Source organism: Pteropus medius, unplaced genomic scaffold, assembly GCF_902729225.1.
Source record: "Pteropus medius unplaced genomic scaffold, Ma_sr-lr_union100, whole genome shotgun sequence".
Lineage (NCBI taxonomy): Eukaryota > Metazoa > Chordata > Mammalia > Chiroptera > Pteropodidae > Pteropus > Pteropus medius.
In genome coordinates, this window is record NW_024347790.1 from 7,104,872 (window position 1) to 7,119,553 (window position 14,682).

The window sequence follows — 14,682 nt, forward strand, 5'->3', positions numbered from 1 at the left end:
AAACACACAATAGAATATACAGATGTGAAATTATAATGTACACCTGAAAATTATATAATTGTATTAATGAATGTCACCCCAATAAACTTAATTAAAAAAAAAAAAAGTCTGTCATAGCAAGAACCAAGAATATCTCCATTTGAATGAAAAGATAATCAACAGATGCCAATGACAAGAAGAAATAGCCAAATGATCTGACTAGAATTTTAAAGTGGCCATATAAAAATGGTTTGACAAGCAATAATAAACATTCTTAAAACAAATGAAGAAATAGCCAACAGTGAAAACAGAGAAGATGTACAGAAGAACCAAAAGGAAATATCGGGACTAAAAAGGACTGAAATTAAAAACTTAATGGGTGGCCACTCAACAAAAAAATGGAGCAGAGAGAATAGAACCAATAAACTTGAAGATAGAATAATAGAAATTGCCCAATCTGAAAAAAGAGAAAATAGATTAAAAAAAAAAAAAGATAATCAGAGTCTTGGGGACTTTCGGGACTATACCAAAAGATCTAACATTCATGTCATGAAGTTCCTTGAAGAGAAAAAGCAGGCAAAAGACATAAACTTACAAGTTCAAGAAGCTTAGTCAATCTCAAGATAAATCCAAAGAAATCCATGCCCAGAACATCAGAGTCAAACCTCAAAAATAAGGAAAAAGATATCTTAAAAGTAGCAAAAAAATAATGACACCTTACCTGTAGGGGAAAGACAATTCAAATGACAATAGATTTTGCATCAAAAAACATGTAGGCAAGAAGGAAGTGGCATAACATTTTCAAGTGCTGAAAGAAAAGAGTTGTCTACTCAAAATTCCATACCCAAGTCTATGGCCATGCCACCCTAACGAGCCCGATCTCCTCTGATCTCGGAAGCTAAGCAGGGTCGGGTCTGGTTAGTACTTGGATGGGAGACCACCTAGGAATACCAGGTGCTGTAGGCGTTAAAAAAAAAAAAAATTCCATACCCAGTGAAAATATTCAATGAGAATAAAGGGAAAACCAAGACATCTTCGGATGAAGGAAAACTAAGAGTTTGTTACCAGCAGACCTATCTGATAATAATGGCTAAAGAAAGTTCTCCAAACTGAAAGAAAAAAAAAATCTTAACAGGAAGAAAGAACAGAAGAGTACAAATATGAGTGAATACAATAGAATTTCCTCCACCTGAGTTTTCTAAGTTATGTTTGACAGGTGAATCAAAATTATAACATTCAATGTATGTAAAGAAAATATTTAAGGCAATTATAAGTGGGAAGGTAAATGAATGTAAAAGGAGGTAATCACTTGAAATCACATCACTTGAAATGCTAAACAGTTGACACTAGTAGAGTGTATAAGTTATTTCAAATATAACAGCATGGGTGTTTGAAAGTAAAATGGTTGAGAAAGATATATTATACAAACATTAATCAAAAGAAAGCAGGAGTAGCTATTTTAATACCAATAGACTTCAAAGCAAAGAAAATAACTGGGGACAGAGAGGAATATTAAATAATGACAAAAAAAGGTCAATTCGCCAAGAAGACATAGCAACCTAAATGTGCATGTGTGCACCAGAGACGCAAACAATGATGGAACTAAAAGGAAAAATAGACAAATTCACAATTACTATCAAGAATTCAACATTTCTCTCTCAACAATTGAAAAGATATCTAAATAGCATATCAGCAAGGATGCAGAATTAACTCAACAATACCATCAACCAAGTAGATCTAATTTATATTTATAGAATACGCCATTCAACAACAGAACACACATTTTTTTTAAATTCTCATGAAATATATACTAAAAGTTAGACCATATCTTGCAACAAAAAACACATCTCAACAAATTTAAATAAATTGAAATCATAGGCTTTGATTCCAATGACAATGGAATCAAACTGTAAGTCGATAATGGAAAGATAACAGGAAAATCTCAAAATATTGAAAACTAAACATACTTCTAAATAATCCATGTATTAAAGAGAAATCTCGAGGAAAAAAAATGTATGTCAAAAGATGTGGGCCACATCAAAACAGTGCTGAGTGAAATTTATAACACTAAAAAACTTACATCAGCAAAGATGAAAAGCTTCAAGTCAGTAATCTAAGCTTCCATATCAAGAAACCAACAAAAAGGATCAAAAGAAGCCCAAAACAAGCAGAAGAAAATAAAAACAAAAGCAGAAATTAATGAAATTGAAAACGAAAGCAATAGAGAAAAATCAATGAAACAAGAAACTGGTTCTTTGAAAAGATCAATAAAATGGACAAACATTTGACAAAAAAATGCGAGAAAACAAAAGTTACCAATATTAGCAATGAAATCACAATGGGACATGCAGATATCAAAAGGATAATAACTGAACATTAGGAAGAATGCTACACACATAAATGTGACAATTTAGAAAATGACCAATTGCTCAAAATATACAAACTACCCCAACTCATTCATGAAAAAGATATATGAAATAGATATTTGAACTCCTTGTATCTACAAAGAAAATTTAATTTTTAATTTAAAAACTCCCCAAAAAGAAACATCCAGGCTTAGATAGTTTCACTAGCAAATTATACCAAATGTTCAGAGAGTTAATATGAATTCTACAGTTTATATCGCTCTATCTGATTTTAAGACATATTGTATGGCAGCAATAATCAAGACTGTCATATTGGCAGAGTAACAGAAATGCAGACCAATAGGATAGAACACAGAACCTAAAAATAGCCTCTACATAAGTATTAACTGATTTTTGACAAAAGTGCAAAAGCAATTCAATGGAGGAAGAATAGTTGTTTTTTTTTTAAAGTCCTGGAAAAATTGGATATCTATAAGTAAAGAATTAAACTTTAACCTAAACACCTCATAGAAAAATGAACTCAAAATGGATCATAGATTTAAATATAAAATGTAAAATTATAAAATTTTTAGAAGACCACATGAGAAAATCTTTAGAACCTAGGGCCTGGTGAAGAATTCTTTGATATAACATCAAAAGCACATGCATGAAAAACAACGATAAACTGGACTTCACCATAATTTAAAACTTTTACTTTGTGAAAGACTATTAAGATAATGAAAAGACGAGCTACATATTGTGAGAAAATATTTTTAAACCAAATATCTGAAAAAGGAATCATATCTAGAACACACATATAAAGAACTTGTAAAACTCAACAGTAAAACAAAATCCAATTAGAATACAGGCCATAGGCATGAAGAAAGATTTTACTGAAGAGGATATACATATGGCAAATAAGCACACGAAAAGATGTTTAAACATCATTATTCATTAGGGAAATGCAAAGTAACACCATGATGAAATATCTCTACATACCTATCAGAAGAGCTAAAATAAAAAATAGAATGCCAAATCATGGTGAGGATGCAGAAAAATTAAATCTCTCACACACTGATGGTAAAAAATATAAAATGGTATAGGAACTCTGGAAAATAATTTTGTAGTTTCTTAAAACTCTAAAGATAAATTATAAGACCAGCAATTGCACTTCTGGGCATTTATTCCAGACAAATGAAAACTAGGTTCACATAAAAACTTATATGTGACTGTTCGCAGCAGTCTTATTTGTAACAGTCAAAAACTGTACACAACCAAAAGGTCCTAAATAAGTGAATGGTTAAAGGTGGTATATTCTTACCAAAGAATATTATTCATTAATAAAGAGGAATGAACTATTGACTCCTGGAACAACTCTGGATGGATCTCAAGGGCATTCTAATGAGTAAAAAAAAGCCAATTTCAAAAGGCCACGTACTGTATGGTTCTCAAACCACATCCTCTAAATCATGTAGTCAAAATGACAGGGAGAGATGAAAAATACATTAGTAGTTGCCAGATATTAGGGATAATGGGGGGGATGGGAGGAGATGAGCTAGTGGTCAGTTGGGGAGGTGGTTACATGAACATACATGCAATAAAATAGCAGAACTATACAAGCACTTTGTATCAATGTCCATTTCCTGCTTTTGATATTATACTATAGTTATATGAGATAACCAAAGGGCAGTCTGAGAAGAAGGCAAAGAAGACCTCTCTGTACTACCTTTATAACTTCCTAATGAATCTATATTTCAAAGTAAAAAGTTAAAAAAAATAATAATTCAACAAGTGTTGACAAGGATGTGGAGAAATTGGAACATTGTTAATGGGAATGCAAAATGGTACAATGTTATGGAAAATAGTATGGCAGTTCCTCGAAAAATTAAAGGGAGAATTATCATATGATCCAGCAATTCCACTTTTGGGTATATACCCAAAAGAAATGAATCCAGGGACTCGAAGAGGTATTTGTACACCCATGTAAATAGCAGAATTATTCACAATAGCTATAAAGTGGAAGCAACCTAAGGACCCATTGAAAGATGAATGGATAAACAAAATGTGGTATATGCATACAATGAAATATTATTCAGCCTTAAAAAAAGGAAATTCTGACACGTCATGACATGGCTGAATGCTGAGGAGATGATGTTAAGTGGAACAGGACAGTCCTGAAAAGAGAAATACTAGACTTATATGAGATGCATAGTCAAAATCACAGAGACAGGAAGTAGAATGTGGTTACCAGGGGATGGGTGGAGGCGAGAATGAGGAGTTATTGTTTAATGTGTACAGTTTCAGTTTTGCAAGATGAAAAGAGCTAGGGGAGATGGATGGGGCTGATTGTTGTACAACATTACGAATACACTTAATACCACTGAACTCTACATTTACAAATTTAAGATGGTAAATTTTATGTTATGTGTATTTTACTACAATAAAAAATATCGGAAAAAATAGCGATACAGTGGTTTTAATGTAGCAATAATGAAAAAAGGAAAAAATTCTAAAATTCCATGAACAGGTACTTGTGACTTGAGATAAAGTTCCAGTGATGGTACTGTACGTAGATTCGAAGGGACTGTATCTCATTATATATGGAAATAAGATGATACACTCTGTTAAATAAGCTGTGTTGATCACACAGAAAGCAGTTTTTCCAATGACAAAGATCCTCTTGTCAAAAATGCTGCTGAAGAGTTTTAATAGTTTAAGAAGTATAAAGCGGAAAAGAGCAATAAGTATTTATAAATTCATTAATTCATTCAACAAATATTTACTGAGACCTATCACATGCCTGGCACTGTTCTAGGGTCAGAGGTTATAGCTATAAATAAGACAGACAAAAATACTTACCTGAATAGAGCTTATAAACTGATGTTATTTTACATTAAGTAGAATATTAAATAGGTACCCATATCCAAATTGTTAAGTAAAATTTTAGTTGAAATTTGACTACTTAATCTATAGTCATATTTACATATTCAACTGGATAAAAACTTTTTTGAATCATTTCAGTGGGAAAATTAAAGACTGCATTATATTTAAGCACACATAGCATTATGATTTGAAATACTGAGGGAACTGTACATTTATACTTGAGCTGTATGATTTCAAAAATTCGCATTCCACTGTTATTAGAGTAAAGTACCTAGGATATCACACTATTTCAAAGATGTTCTTTGCCTGCACATAAACTCTTAAGACTAGGGCTCCTACCAGTTTTCATTACGAATATGGCTCATAGCGTACAGAGTTCCATTTAGTCATGTTTCCAGATATCCTGGAGCTAGCGACTGGTTCTAAGTTACCTTGGACAGCTCTCTCCCATCCACGAGTGCCCTACGTTACCACAGGAAAAATGTTCTTAAACTGGGGCTATCTCTGCCTTGTCTCCTTTGTCCTCCCCCCGACCAACCCTTGAGTCGACTTACAAATCAGCACTAGCATCTCCTTTCCTCATGAATCTGAGTGTTCTAGAAAACCAGTCTTCCAGTACCTTAGGGAGGGTGATGTTTTCCCATCCTGACACCCTTAAGAGGTATATTTGGTCCCCACCTTCTCACTGTCAGCACCCCTACTAGGTCCATCACTGGGATGTGCAATGCAGAGCACAAAACAAAATGAAAAACATAATTAATATCTGAACTAGTATTTCTTCAGATAAAAAAAGAAGTGCTTGACAGTGGGGTTTTGATTATTTGATTTTGTTTTTGTTCTTAAATCATATAAAGTACAGACAAAAAGATAAGGGAAATATTGTTTCACTTCTACTATTCTTCCCATTTCTTTGTCTATTCAAATTTTAACTTTGACTACCAGTTTCTTTATAAAATAACTCAAATGGACTTTTTTTCCCCCAAATTCACGTTATGGAGTGTTTCATGGTAATACTTAAAATTCACAATTTTTGGTTTAGAATAAAACTCAATTAGAAAATGTATAAAAGTATTATTAATACTGAAAAAGTCTAGTATTTATAAATATTCAATTTGTTTAAACCTAAAACAAAAAATTGATTAAAAGTTTATAATAAAGAAATAAATGCCCCCAATTTTTCCAAATAGGTGTCATTTTTTTGCATAAAGACTTCCTGTAAGAATATTTTAAGAAATGACCTTTTTCATATTTTCCCCTCTAAAATACCATTTAAATAAGATCACCACACCCTACTCAATGCAGCCCTCAGAGGACACTGCACAGCCTCAGCAGTAAGGCAGACAGACTTGAGGGCAGATTAGCAATTAGGTCATGAAAAACAGGCAGCATAAAATAGCTATTGCTAATCTGCATGAGATGCATTTACTCAATTAAGCAGATGGAAATGTTATTATGAACTCAGTATTCCAATGACGGTCTTTAAAATTAAGAAGGATAGGGGCAAATGAAATGCACACTGGGGGATTTGGGGACTATGTATTAATTCTAAAGTATACAATGCAGAACACTGTAATGAAGTTAACAAAATTAATTAAAAGATTGTTTGCATGTAACCATCAGAGACTACATTAAAAAATACATGACAGTTTCTGACATTATTAACAGTAATGTGACTGTACTTTAACATTCTTAATGTGATACCATCACCTTTTCTAAATACACCACTGATATTGGAACATGACTGATAGAAGTCTTGTAACTAGAGCCTAGTATGAAAATTGTTTTTAATATGCTTTCCGTATTTAGTTTTTCCATTTTTGAGTTTCAAGAAATGATAAGCGAGTGATGAATTTTCAAACTCTTTTGAAAACTATTATACATTTTTACTGGCATATAGTGTTCAGACTTTTAAAATTTGTGTTTCTTTATACAATCTTTTAAAATAAACAATAACAAAATAGAGAATTATTAAATCTGCTCAAGAATTGCTATCAAGCTCTTAGGCAAAATAAAATTATTTGAACAATTTTGGAAAAATAATCACAAACTTCAAAAGGAAGCTTTTGTATTATGATACTTTATGTTTAACCCCTGCAGTTGTAGTGTGCATACTTAATCCAGTCATTAAAGAATTCATATATGCCAAAATTACAGCCTAGAAGTGGTTACAAAAATTACATAAAAACAAGCTGCGTGTTCTAAAATAAATAGGTCCTGGGGATGTACTGTATAGTGTGCTGACTAGAGTTAACTATACTGTATTGTATATTTGAAAGTGGCTAAGAGAATCTTAAAAGTTCTCATCACAGGAAAAAGCAATTGTAACTATGTGTTAGAGTATGATGGATGTTATCTAGACTTATTGTGATCATTTCACAATATATGCACATATTCAATCGTTATGTTGCACACCTGAAACTAATTTTATATGTTAATTATATCTTAAAAAAAAGACACACCTACAAAAGCAATGAAATTAGTGTATTCGCACTGCCTCTAGAGGTAAATTTTGGGCTAGTTTGATATTTTTCTCTTGTAGTAAATATGGTATTTTCCCTTGACTAGTCTTAAAAGGTTTAGAAAATTTTTATGTTAAATTTTACATAAAAATAATTATATAAAAATTACATTTAGAGATTTATTCGTTGATTTTTTCAATTTAATTAAAATGATTTCAACAAATGCTTCTGTTTTAATCTTAGGTTTAATATAACAATACTAATCGCTTGTCCGCCCTTACTCCCCAACACACACATCAGTCAATTTTAATATGCAATCCTCTGTCATCCTAAACTTTTCCCTCTTAACGGAAGTCTGCTCTAAACAAGTATATAGTTGATTGGATTATTATTTTGTATTTGCAGTTGTTGAAACTTTTGAATTAATTTATCTGCTCCTAGAAACAGCTGCTCTTTTCCAGTTTGATTTGGCTAAATTACTGCTATCAGCTATAAGACAGATTTACTGCATACCCTCAAAAGCACACAAGTTGTTTTTGCAAAACTATGCTTGCTGTGCATATGTACCCATTTATCGGTGTGACTTACTGGGTATTAATTATCTTTTTACTGTCTTCTGTGCCCAGACTGGTACCACGCATATCATGCGCTTCTCTAGGAATCAAGGTCAATGGAGGGGAAAGAAATGTGAACCCAAAATATGTAAACTGGACTTTTTAAAATAGAGATTTCACCTCCTCAAATGCAGGCAATGAGTATTTACAGAGCACCTACTATATGCCAAGGACTCTCTGAGGTGCTTGGATAGAAACAGTAGCCCCTACCCTCATATAGCTTACATTCATTTGGGGAAACGAGATGGTAAAACAAAATGAATAAAAATTAAGGAGTGTTAAACGCTCTGAAGAAAAATAAAGCAACGTAAAGAGACAGACTATATATGTGTGGGAAAGATGGAGATATGAAAAATTAGACAAAAAGGCCAGGGCTGGGAAAATGTCTTCTTTAACAGTATGTTCAACTTTTCCTAAAATCAGCAAGAACTGTCTTTAGTTTTCAATGGAAGACTTCAACATACTGAAAATTTAGTCAAAGCTTTTTGTATCATATAACAATAATACAATTGAAACAAAGACTTCCAAAACAAAAACCACTGATGTTTTCAGGTTTCCCACTTATTACTATGATACTGTGAGTTGGCTGATCAGTAAAGACTCAATGCCAATGACAGTTATGGCCCTGGAGTATTTTAGGACTTTCTAGATTCTGGATGCCTCTTGGACTTGAGGAACTATATACCCCCACAGCGATTTCATCTGTCCTTCTGGTATTAAACTGTAGATGGCTCAGTAATTACTAACATAGTATTTTCCACATATGATACATTAAGTAGCTCTAGAGAATGGTAAAAAAAAAGCAGCACAGAAAATTTAATTACTACTGAATTTAAGGGAAAATCTGAATTTAAATAATCAGCGTTATATGATTTTGTTAACACAGTTAAGACAATGTTTAAAACTCACTCTGAAGTGTTTCAAGTTCAGCTCTAGTCAATGCATCTTCCTTTTCCTTCAATCTTGTTTCTTTATATTTAGCATAAAACTGCCCAGCATCCTTAAAAAAGAAGTTATAAATAAATTAACATGAAAGTCAATTTGCTTTGTTGGTATCTTCCACATAACTTCATTTTAAAGTAGCATATTCTTTAACAAGTAGTCTTCCTTTGTGTTTATGTTTTCAAATTTTATGAACAGAAGAAACTGTTCTCTATTATTTTTCTCTCTTAGAGAGCCGATGAAAGCCAGACACTGCCTGAGCATGAATTTAAGTACAGTCTTTTCTCTCAGATAAGGAAGGGGGGGTGTATTTTCTCAATACTGTGCTAGTGCATGGACAGAAAGCAGAAAAACACATTCGTTTAACTGAATTGAATTATTTGGTATAGTAAATTGTATTACTGTACTAACAGTGCTTTCACAGTAGTCTTTTTCCTCCAAAATTTTTTCAAAATTATTATATGAAAACCTGATTGCAAAACCTATATGACCTTGTAGATATAAGTGAAAGTTGTCGTTCCTCCTTCCACCACACTAAGAGACCAGTTCCCATCACGGAGGGTTGAGGACTGAGGACACACACAGTATACAGACACTCAGGTGTCAAGATGTAGTGTCTGAAGTCTCTATGAGTGGCACATAGGTAAGACCTTAGCAGAGCACTGAAAGCTGACTGGGCCTTCAATAATCAGATACAGAAACAAATAAGTTGATGCTCTAGGCATATGAAGATCCTGACAATGAAAAAAGCAAAACCAGATCATTTTCACCACTCTTCGACTCAAACTTCATCTTTGCTATAGCAATACTGCTTGTAGCTGCCAAGCCACACTGTGCTATGCTTCCGTGTCTTTGGAGATGCTTTGCCCTCTAGCTAGAATATTTTGCTCCCTTGTCATTATTCTGAAAAACTCTTATTTATCTTTAACAATTCTACTCAAGCATCATCTCCTTTGCAAGTCTTTCTAACCTTCCCCAACACAGTAATTCTTTCTTGTATACTGTTTCTGTGTGTATGTATATATTTATTATTTTCATTTTTTTGCTTTTGTATTTAAACACATTTCCATGATTGCTTGCATCACACTATATTCACACCTAGAAAATAAGAAATTGGAGGGAGGGGTGCTTGTATGCCCAGAGCACAGTATCTGGCATGCAGCAGGTGCTCAGTAACTGTTCACTGAACTGAACTAGATTGAAATATATGAGAAACCTTGTCAAGAAGGAAATGAAAGGGCTTTGACTAATGTGGAATAAGCAAAAGAGAGGTATCAAGGGTAACCCTAGGGTAACAGACCCAGACTGTAACACTCCTAGAGCCAGAACATTTAAACCCTAAAATGGGATTCTCTCTTTTCATCCATGACTATCCAAGTTAAAGCTTTCTCCTGGGATCTATGTCGCTTAGGGTTATATCAAAACTCTTCCACCTGATAATGAATTAGGGAAATAACAGAGTATTCCTAAAATAATCGATCATTATAATAAAGATATAGCTCTAATTCTTTCCATTTCCACTTTTATGTTCTACCAAAAAAATTCCTACGAGCCCTGGGCCAGCTAAACAATGGTATAATTTGAAAGGCCCAGAAGGTCATGCACCCAATTTAGAAGCCAGATTACTTAGATTAAGATGTAGAAGCCAGATTACTTAGATTAAGATCTCAGCTTTGCCATCTTACTAGCTATGAAGTAATTCATCAAATCATTTCTCTATGGGTGAACTTTCTCACCCATAAAATGGGAATAAAAGCACATAATTCATAGAGTTGTTGTGAAGATTATATGCGTTAACATATGGGAAAAACCTAGAATAACACCTTGCACACAGTTAGGACTTATATGTGTTACCTATCGTTATCATTACTTCACCATTTTGCCAAAAACCTTATTCTCCACCACAAAGTAAAGGTGAGTTTTTCTGCTTCATACTTCATCAAAACTCATCCTGCAGAATCCTGTACCTTCTTGCTTACATGACTTCTCTTTACCTGCACCCTCTTCACTTCAGTACAAAAACTTTTGCTGTGTAGTAGCAATCTCTTCCTGGTGGTCCTACCAAATTTGAACATTTCTCTGATAATGTTTCTTCTTCCTGCCACAGCACAGAATTCTGTGAAAAATTCTTTCTTGAAATACCCATTAGATCCAAAACCACACTTATCTGAGGATTGTAATGTACCCAATCACCTTAACCTACTCCTTCTAATTCCAAGAGTTTTAATAAATCCTAATCTGTCTTCCTTTTGCTCCATTTCTAAGTATTTATTTAAATGTTCCTCATGCTTTTTCCTTCATATCTTATTTGTACTTCCAAATTACAATATGCCCATTCCACAAAGCACTGCTTCTTTGATAAACCTACGATCTCAAATAATTCTGCATTACTCGACAAACTCTACATTGCTCCAAGAGTCCTTGTGTACAGTTCGGTGTACCACGCTTTAAGATTTGCTGATAAAGTAGAAGATTTTAAAAGGAAAGTGATCAAATGGTGAGCAGCTTGAAACTATATTTAAAAGAAATTGGGACTGAGGAGATTAGGGATAACCTGATAACTATCATAGAATATCTTTAGGGTTGTTATAGGAAAGAGCGATGTAAATTACTATATATGGTTCCAGATATGGAAGTTTTATTTTATTATTATTATTATTTTTTTATTTTTTAGGAAAGGCAACCCTTGGTTGACCTCACAGATTGCAAGGACCTTGTCAGTTTACAATCCCTTATTTTTTACTTTTTACGCCTATAGCACCTGGTCTTCCTAGGTGGTCTCCCATTCAAGTACTAACCAGGCCCGACCCTGCTCAGCTTCCAAGATCAGATGGGATTGGGCTTGTTCAGGGTAGCATGGCTGTAGACAGAGATGGAAATTTTGATTTCAGATAAATATAAAGAAAAGCTTTACAATAATTAAAATTACCCGAAAATGAAATAGACTGACTTTGGAGGTAATATTCAAGAGGAGACCAGGTGGCTATTCTTTAAGGTATCTTCTAGGGGCGATTTATGTAATCAAAAGAGGCTGAACAAGTTGTTTTCAACATTTCCCCCCCCCCATTCTTCATGAGGGGTTAATCCAGGTGAACACAATGTTAGGTAAAAAAAACAAACACAAAGTACCATTTTGAGTCCAGAAAAGGCCCCAGTTTACCTACAGAGGAAATTATGGATTTCTTGTGGAAATACACTTCTCATCCCTCTTTGTAGACATTGCTTGGCACCTAATAGAAGCTTAATAAATATTGAATGAATGAGTGAAGGCTCGCTTTCATCAATCGGGGTTCTGGACTGCCTAGGTTTAGCTCCATAGTACTCTATTAAACCTATGGAGTTTACATTGTTCCAAACAGGAAAGAGTTCCAATCCTTATGGATGGAAATGAGCAAAAGTTTTTATTCTAGAAGCAACTCTCTCGACACTTAAATTTCTTAAAGGGCTCAAAGCTTGTCTGCACAGACAAGCAGTGGACTGATTTTACATTATAGAACTACGCTTAACTTAAAGAATTTACGTTGAGTGTTCTTTGTAATTGTAGAGCATGGGCTTTTGCTCAAGAAAACATTAAACCATTATATTTATTTTTACTTATTTATCGAACCATTAATACATGTGTTGCAGTTTTGTTATGATATATGGAGATGATATGTTAAGACAAGCAGTTGTTTTTAAAGCGTATGTAAAAATAACTATTAACATTAATCAAAATATGGAATAAAAACTACATCAGAACAGGGATTTCTGCCTTTAAAAATTAAAAAAATATATTTCCAGTGCCTAGAAGAGTACCTGGCACATACTAAGCACTCAACACTTATTTGCTGAATGAATTATTGGAAGAGAGAGTGGTGCTCACCCAACATTCTATCTGTTTCCCCACTTTTCTTGTCCTCTTGAGATTAGGTGGGGTCATGGGACTAGTTCTGGATGGGCTGCGGATGGAAATATCATGTGTCATTTCAAATCAAAGCATCGAAAAGCTGTGTAATCCTCCAGCTCTCTACTCTTGCCACAGTGAGCAAGGAGGCCACATGTTTCAGATGGGTACAGCTAGAAGATGATGAACACATCGCTGTTCTGAGTCCCTGATGGCTAGTTAAAACAGAATGCCCACTTCCTACCAGTGATAGATTAAGTGGCATCAACTACAAAATAAGCCACTGGAATTTCAAGATGATCTGCACCTTGCCACAGTCTATCAGTCTCTCTTGATGATAATACAAACAGTAAGTGCTATGAAGTTAGCACAGAGACTGTGTGGGAAGTTGTCAGTTGGCCCGATCAGGAGAGGCTTCATAACGATGATGACAATTTAAGCCTTGAAGATGTCATATTGCCAAGGTCAGTGAGCTGTGAGGTGGAGGACGTCCATATCATAAACTTTTCTTTTAACATTGTTGACACAGTTCATTTAAGTGATAAAACATGCTGAGCTGGCATTATCTGTCATGTTTTGGTTTGTTTTTACTTCTCCATACAAACTTGAAAATATTAAACAACTCATGGAAAACTTAAGAGAGTTGAATAGAGTGGTATCAGCAGGGAAATGCTAACGCCTGACCTAATGGGAATGAGGAACACGGGAGATCTGAGGATAGGCAGCTACAAAAAAGTTAGAGGATCCCCCTTTTTTTGACTGACAGCATGAATCTGTTTGAAGCTTAAATATAACCTTCAACACAGGAAAATATCATCAAGTACATTTCTGAAAATCTGCCCACAAAGTCATTTGCTCTCTTATCAAATTTTGTTCTCACATTGACTTATACTATAATCTAAGAATTACATACAATATGTAATAAAATTATAATGAATACAGGAAAACTTTACAATTGTATACTTTGATTAAGAGTCTAAATTTTTACACATAACTGTAATAACACCGAATTCACAAGAAGTAATAAAAATAAGACAGAAAACCAGAAACTGTGCCTTCCTCTCCCTGAATCAGCAGTGTTCAAAGAGATGCAAAGCCTATAACCGACTCTTTCCATTTGGGTGAAGAGACTTTATTAGTCATCTGTTTAGCCCTGACTCAGTGCAAGAATCCTTCTATGACTAGTATAGTAATTATAATCAGTCTGAATACTCTGGTAGGGAGGTAAAGATCAGACAGATTATTCACTCACTGTAAAGCTAGTTATCTGGCTACTTATCCCAATGTTGGGAATATGTATTCTTTCTCTGCTTTTATATTTCTTATGTTTTAATACTTATTTTCATCTGCTTTAAATTTCATTTCTACCACTAACTAGTTGCGTCAATTTGAACGAACTGCCTCACCTATCTGAGTCTTAAGTACTCTGCATTTATAAAATGTGGAATCGATGAGACTATATATTTGTAACATCCTACCTAAACTTTTTTTTTTTCAACCTTTTCTATATCTAGCAGTAACCTACAAAACTCTACTTTATGTTCTGCCTTCGGACCTTGGAGTAATTGCATCTTGCA

General features: G+C 33.9%; 1 protein-coding gene and 2 pseudogenes across 1 annotated transcript in view; 1 reads left to right on the forward strand and 2 right to left on the reverse strand.

Moving 5' to 3' along the window:
* Nucleotides 1–14,682, reverse strand: part of DNAJC1 (DnaJ heat shock protein family (Hsp40) member C1) — a 184,823-nt gene that overhangs the window by 89,584 nt on the left and 80,557 nt on the right. The window contains 1 exon segment of the mRNA XM_039877551.1: nucleotides 9,190–9,280. Within this exon segment, the coding sequence (XP_039733485.1) occupies nucleotides 9,190–9,280 (91 nt within the window).
* On the forward strand, nucleotides 828–945 carry LOC120614787 (uncharacterized; annotated as a pseudogene).
* On the reverse strand, nucleotides 11,972–12,090 carry LOC120614769 (uncharacterized; annotated as a pseudogene).